This window comes from Mus caroli, chromosome 12, assembly GCF_900094665.2.
Source record: "Mus caroli chromosome 12, CAROLI_EIJ_v1.1, whole genome shotgun sequence".
In the NCBI taxonomy this organism is placed as follows: domain Eukaryota; kingdom Metazoa; phylum Chordata; class Mammalia; order Rodentia; family Muridae; genus Mus; species Mus caroli.
The window spans coordinates 107534773-107542299 of record NC_034581.1 but is presented as its reverse complement, the minus strand read 5'-3'; the positions used below and the strand labels follow the sequence as shown (position 1 = coordinate 107542299).

At 48.1% G+C, this 7527-nt stretch overlaps 1 protein-coding gene across 2 annotated transcripts in view; it reads right to left on the bottom strand.

Annotated features, from left to right (window-relative positions):
* Positions 1-630: 630 nt before the first annotated feature.
* The window catches only part of Tex22 (testis expressed 22), a 12136-nt gene continuing 5239 nt past the window's right edge, over positions 631-7527 (bottom strand). For both annotated transcript variants that reach the window (XM_021179447.2, XM_021179446.2), the window contains exon 3: positions 631-1065. In XM_021179447.2, coding sequence (XP_021035106.1) covers positions 652-1065 — 414 coding nt within the window. In that variant the 3' untranslated portion in view covers positions 631-651. The remainder of the gene's footprint in view (positions 1066-7527) is intronic.

Sequence of the window (7527 nt, the reverse complement as noted above, 5' to 3'; positions counted from 1 at the left end):
TGTGTTACCACAAACCTTCTGCACAAAGCACACTGCCTTCCTAGCTCTGTCCAACTCTAAGCTCACTGTCCAGAATGAACTCAGCTTTCTGGAAGCCTCCCTACGTCTAGAATCTCACTAGGTCCCTTTATTCGAGTTGTACCCACCAGAGTGCCACCTCTGTATCTCTGAGGTCACATATACCATCTGGGTCTTGAGGCTGGATCCAGGAGTCCCGAATGGTTCATGACATGAACACCCCACTGGAGGAGCTGGACATGGCAGGATCTCACCACCTCCTCACGCAGCTGCTCAGTAGTGGGGCTGATAAAGCAGCGGGCCATGGAGTAGGGTATTTGTGGCAATCCTGTACCCCATCTCCCAAGAGGTCCACAAGTCCGCTCGCTCACCAGTAGGCCTCACATTACAGGGGCTCCTATGGAAGGTCTTCCCTGACTCACTCCCTTGCGTGGTTCTCCCATAGTTCCCAAACCGGTTTCTAGGAAAGGAAGCTCGCCTGAGTCCTGAGACCTTTGTCCTGACCTGTGTGTTCTCTGTGGGAGGGTCAAGACCGCAGTGAGACACAAAGAGGGCACAGGGGGTACCGAAGTCATTCCCCACCACAAAGAAAGGCACTGGACAACATAATACTGGGCTGAGCCGAGCTGCTTCTTAAGAGTGAGGCCATCTTGAGGTCTGGACCTCAAAATTCTCATCCTTCCAAAGAGGCGCATCCTGGGCCAAGAAGTCCTGGAAGGCGTTAGAATACTCGGTAGATCTTAGAGGCTGAGAAATGAGTACATCTCTCTCTATACCCTCAGACATCAGCTCGGCCAACACCTGCGCGATGTCCTGCAGGGGATCAGCCATAGGCTCACAGGCCTGGAGGGGAGGGGTTGGGACAGACTGGGTCGGTGGGGAGGGTTCGGTCTGCTGGCCCTCGGGGTGCAGGCCCAGTGGGTCTCTGGATGGGGCCCTGGCCGTGTCTGTTCTCTCCTGCATACGCTGCAAGGCCAGCCGCCTGCGTTCATCGATGCTGATGTTCCAGCGACTTCCTGTGCGCCTGAGTTCCTGAGGCTCACACACCTGCGGGGGGAGAGGGGAGTTCCTGAGGCTCACACACCTGGGGGAGGGGGGGGCAGAGCCGCAGGTGCTCCTTTCCAAGATGGTCACCTCCGAACTCAGGTCCTCAGACCAACTGAGCTATGCCTCAAGCTCCTATTTGTTTATTTTTGAGAGGCTCTGCTTCAGGGCAAGCTCCTGGTGAGGAAAGCAGTACCCTCTCACAAGTAGTTCCATGTGGGACACCTGTATATGTTAATGGGTACCACTGCATCTGTCCCCACGTGCAGGCCTTAAGAGTGGTGCTGGCAAGGTACTTTAATGGGGAGGGTGGGGTTGGGCCAAAGGCACAACAAAGCTAACTGCTTGTGTGCCCCCAGAAAGCTGAGTTTCAGAGATCAACCCCAGGTATCCTTCCTCCTTAGGAGGCCCATAAAGCAATCCTAAAGGCTGGTTCGGTTACCCAAACCAACAAAAATAACAAATAAATTGTTTCTAAATAGATTTAGGAGGAAAATGAACACTCTAAACCCCCAAGGACAAATTAAGAGCCAGCATGATCATGGGTGAATAGGAACCCAGAGGGCACTGCTTGGTGAAAGAGCGACCACCCGAGCACATAGCCCACAACTTCTACGAACCTGCTGGCTTAGGAACTGGCAGATGCAGACTCACTGAGACAGAAAGGAGAACGGTTCCTCTGGGGACTGGGAGTGGAAAGGGAGATGCTTAATGCAGATAATGGAGACTGAAAATGGAAAGGCCTGGGAATCTGCTTCACCACAATGAGAACACTCTCAACAGAGGCTGGGCAGGGTCTATGAGAGAACACACACGCACCACATACATGGCCCTGTGACTATCCCCAGAACCGCAACAACACAGACACACACACACAGACACACACACACACACAGACACACACACACACACACACACAGATACACACAGACACACACACACACACAGACACACACACACACACACACACACGAATGGTTTTGATGTCGAAAGTCGGCAAAAGATAAGTGAGCTCTTGATCCCAAGACAGAGATACAAAGAACCACAGAGCTGATGGTCTAGATGCTAAGGAGGGTGCCCCGCAGATCCTCCTGCAGTCCTCAGAAGCCAGGCTTCAGGATGGGTGTCCCACCAAACTTACAGGCCAAGGGATGTAAATTTTCAGAAAGGGGTGCACAGAGAGTGCACTCAATGCCTCACACATTGAAACGCAGAGACAGGCAGTTTTTGTGAGCCAAGATGTGTACCCGCTCCAATCTGTTAGGGACCTGGGCTTGACCCGCCAGCCTCTAGAACTGAGTAGCAGTATCCCAGACTGCCTAAGCTAGGGTCATTTGCTACGGCAGCCCCAAATGATGGCAGCCCCGAAAGGGGGGGGCACATTAACGTTTCTGATCCCTTCTCTTTAGAGACCTCTAGCTTTCAGATGTTTCAGACAATGCGCCTCTGTTATCTGAATCGGAAGAGAGGAGAGGAGGAGGTCCATGGTCCCTCATCCCATTCTGCAGCCTGGCTTACAATGTTTCCCCCTGGCTCAGTCCAGAGAAGTCCCTTTCTGTTGGAAAGCAGAGGCCTGTAGCCATGGAAAGCAAGATGCCTACCTGACCACATCACAGCAAAGCTGTTAACAAGTGTTAACAAGGACCATGCAAACACCTCCACGCTCCAAGTCACCAGTGTCTGCACAAGCCCAAAGGAAAGACAGAGTAGAGCTGCTAGTTACTAGTTTCCTTAGAAACGATGGAGAGACCCCAGGGCTCTGATATTGATGAGGCCCTGAGCTGCAGGATACAGAGGGCATGAAACAAGAGCAAGACGTGTGTGGAGGGGGGCATCCAGATGACAGCAATGACCTTGGACATGGAAAGTGTGACTTGGCAAGATGGAGACTCAGTGGGAGGCTGGTCCAGAGCTCACCCTATTCTTTTTTTTTTTTTTTTTAAAGATTTATTTATTATTTATTATATGTAATTACACTGTAGCTGTCTTTAGACACTCCAGAAGAGGGAGTCAGATCTTGTTACGGATGGTTGTGAGCCACCATGTGGTTGCTGGGATTTGAACTCTGGACCTTCAGAAGAGCAGTCGGGTGCTCTTACCTGCTGAGCCATCTCGCCAGCCCGAGCTCACCCTATTCTTAACCCACTTTGGGTGGCAGAACTGCACACCTCTCTGTCATCCTGTGCTGTCATAGTACTTCTTGTCGGGGTAGCTTCTGAGGTGACACTGGCTGACAGAATATGTACCCTATGCACGGTCCATGGACAGGAGGCCACATACCAGGCCCCCTTGTGTTTATGCAGCAGGTCCAGGAACGGCAGACAAGAAGACCTTTGAGAGTGAGAAACACGCACAGGACATCCAACCCAACCACCTCTGACCAGGATAAGGGAAAGCATAGCTCAGGTTCATTTGGAGATAGTCATTACACAGCACTACCTACAGGTACTAACACAGGCTTGAAAGCAAAGCACCACAGCAAAGATAAAGGCAAAAACAAACAAACAAACAAACAAACTAGGAGACCATAAGAAAAGCCAGAGAACCATTCCTGTTGGATCAACTTGCAATGAAATGAGAAAAGAAAGCTGGGCGGTGGTGGCACACGCCTTTAATCCCAGCACCACTTGGGAGGCAGAGACAGGCGGATTTCTGAGTTCGAGGCCAGCCTGGTCTACAAAGTGAGTTCCAAGACAGCCACACAGAGAAACCCTGTCTGGAAAAACCAAACCAAACCAAACCAAAACAAAAAAACCAAAGAAATGAGAAAAGAGAGCACAAAGACATATCCAGACAAGCACACACACAGTCTGTCCCCAGAGACAGAGGAAGCGGCCTTAGCAGAATGTGTCCCGCTGACATTTCAGAACCCTGGCAAGAGGGAAAAGATCTTAAAGGGTTCTGAAGCTGGCATTGAAGAGATGGCTCAGTGTTTAAGAGCACTTGGGTTCGGTTCCCAGCACCCACATAGTGATTCACAACTGTCTGTTAACTCCAGTTCTGGGAGCTACAAGGCTCTCTTCTGGCTTTCTCAGGCGTCAGGCATACACGAGGTGAACAGACATACACAGGGCAAAACAGTCATACACATAAAATACATAAATCTAAAAAAAAAAAAACTTGCAAAGATAAAACTGGCACAGGGGTGGTGCTACACACAGGTGCCTAGCAACATACAGAAAAACCAGAGCATGCAGAGAGAATGAAAAGCCTGCACAGGCCATGGTATTACACAAGAGCACTGGAAGCTAATAGAAGCTAAAAGGCCAGAAGGAAAATTTTCCCTAGAATTTTTACCTAACCAAAGTGCTGTACAAGTGTACAAAGCCATTTCCTCCATGTTTGAGTGTTTGCACGCATGTGCGTACGTGTGTGTGTGTGTGTGTGTGTGTTTCTCAGACAGGGTTTCTCTGTGTGGCCTTGGCAGTCTTGGAACTCTTTAGACCAGGCTGTTCTGGAACTCAGAGATCCTCCTGCTTCAGCCTCCTGAGTGCTGGGCTAAAGGTGTGTGCCACCACAGCCTGGTGCTGGCACTTTGGAGTATTTAAGGTCCTACAACTTTGACACCCTATGAACCCTTTTGAATAAAGTGGCTAGATGGTATGCTCTGAAAGTAAACAGAGAAATAGAGAAAATCAAGGGCACAGGAACCAGGGAATCCTAAGACCAACGAGGGAGGCCTGCATGGGGCCCTGAGGACAGCAGACCAGCTGGAACGGGAAAGCCAGGACGACCCCTACCCAGGAGAACATGGAGCTTCCAGATGATCCGATGCACTGAGAGGAGTCCCAGATGTGGTAGAAGGTTCAGGAAACGATCATCAACCTCAATTATCATCTCCAAGGAAAGGCAAAAGGGTGAACAAGAAAAGAAGCGTCACAGAACTGGGGAGATGGCTCAACTGTGGGTTCATTACAGCACTCACTGCTCTTGCAGAGGACCCAGGTTCGATTCCTAGCACTCACATGTTAACTCACAGCCATGCATAACGCCAGCTCCAGGGGATGCAGCAGGGACACGTGTAGTTCGCATACATCATCCAAGCAAAGCATTTCTATACATAAGGGAACATAAACCTTGAAGAAAAAGAAGAATCAGGGTGTGGCAGTGCACACATTTGATCCCAGCACCCAAGAGGCAGATCTTTGTGAGCTTGAGGCTAACAAAGATTGCTAACTCACTTTGGTCTACAAAGTGAGTTTCAGGACATCCAGGGCTGTTACACAGAGATGTCCTTTCTTGAAGAACCAAAAATATAAAGAAATAATTTTAAAAAGAAGAAGGAACATCACACTGTGTCCAGACCTCAGCTATCGTGACACTAACCCTGTCATCCTATAGTTGACACTGGAGCCAAGTGTGCTATCGAATTACTGTAATCCCAGTATATCTGACACAGAAGCAGGGGGATCTCTGTGAGTGCCAGGCTAGCCAGGGCTGCCTAATGAGACCTTGTTTCAAGAAAGAAAAGTTGTAATGATGCTGGAAGTGGGCATAAGAAGCATGATTTGGGGCTGAGAAATGGGGCATAGTAGGACGAGTTCAGATCCCCGGCAGCAGGCAGACACTGAGTGCAGCAGCTGGACAGGCAGAAACAAGAGAACATCTGAGGCTTGCTAGCCAGCCTGTCTGGCAGAACTGCTGACTTACCTGTGCTTATCGACAAAAGATAAGGTAGACAGCAACAGAGGAAAACATCTGTCATTGACCTCTGGCCTGTGCACACACATACTAACACACATAAACACATTTACACACATACACAAAGATGTGTGCACACATACACAAATACTCATGCACACATACATAAATGCACAAACACATAAACATGCATACATTCATATAATGTGCACACATAAACATGCATACATTCATACAATGTGCACAACATATAAGCATACATACATACACATGGTATGCACACACATAAACATGCATACATACAAACAAACATACACGCACACACACACAAACATGCACATATATACACAAAAATGCACACATATACATACACACATATACTCATAACCACATACATATATACACATACATGCACACATACATACATACATACAAACAAACATAAACAGGCCCCCACAGACCACATGCATACACACATAAACATGCACATATGTGCAAGTACACATACAAACAAAACAAATATTTATGCATTTTATATAGGTAAGCATTCTATCTTCATGCACACCAGAATAGGCAATCAGCTTCCATTACAGATAGTTGTGAGTCACCATGTAGTTGTTGGGAATTGAACTCAGGGCCTCTGGAAGAGCAGCCAGTGCTCTTAATCACTGAGCCATCTCTCTGGTGCCTAAACAAAACAAATATAACTCCTTGGGAAGATGGGAAAAGAGAAGAGGTAGAAGGTAGGATTCTAAATCCTCAATTTTTATGGCAGGAAATCAGCAGACTCTAAAATGGAGGAGTAGGAAGAAACAGCGTTAACTTCACGTGCACATTTTGCAAATGTCGTTGACGAGACCATCAGCAAGAGAGCTGACAGCAAGGCTTTGGGATCACTGCCCAATAGCACGAACGAATATCTTAAGAGAAGTCACACAAAAAGATAAAGATTCGAGTAACTGACATGGGAGAGCATCCTCAGAGCTCTAACCCGTGTTCCCATCAAACAGATGGACCTAGGCCTCAGACAAAATGGACCCACACCAAGTCCCTGGAGCTCACAACTTTGAGGAAGGAAGCACAACTGGAATTAACAACCAGAGATAACATATTCTTACTGAAATAAATACCCATTCTAATCCAACATGTGAGGACAAAAAAAAGTAGAGAATGAAATGAGTTGTTTGTTTGTTTGTTTGTTTGTTTGTTTGTTTGTTTGTTTCTTGAGACAGGGTTTCTCTGAGTAATAGTCCTGGCTGTCCTGGACTCACTCTGTAGACCAGTGCTGGGATCAGTGTGCCACCAGAGCTCCAGAGTGGGGGCAGAACTGTGATCTGAGGACAATCTGCAGCTTAAATCCACCTCTGCAGGAAAGACCTTTAATCCCAGCACTCAGGAGGCAGAACAGGAGGATCTCTGAGTTCTAGGCCAGCCTGGTCTACACAGCAATTTCCAGGACAGCCAGGAAGCTAGGGCTACATAGAAAGGTCTGTGTCAAAAATCTAAGAAGAAAGTGATGAGGAAGAGGAGGAGGCAGAGGAGGAGGAGGAGGAGACAGCAGCCCCAACAATTATCAAACAAACCAGTTAAGAATTGATGGCTTGCTCTTGCTCTCCCACCCTCCTCCCTTCTTCCTTCTCTGTCCCTTCTTTCCTCATTCCCTCCCCCCACCTTTCTCTGTCTCATAGCCAGCCTCTTTACTACTCCTCATATTCTCTCTCTCTCTCTCTCTCTCTGCCTTTCTCTGTCTCTACTACCCCCTCAACTCCCCTCCCTATGCCCTAAATAAAATCTATTGCACAATATAAAAGAAAGGAAGAAAGA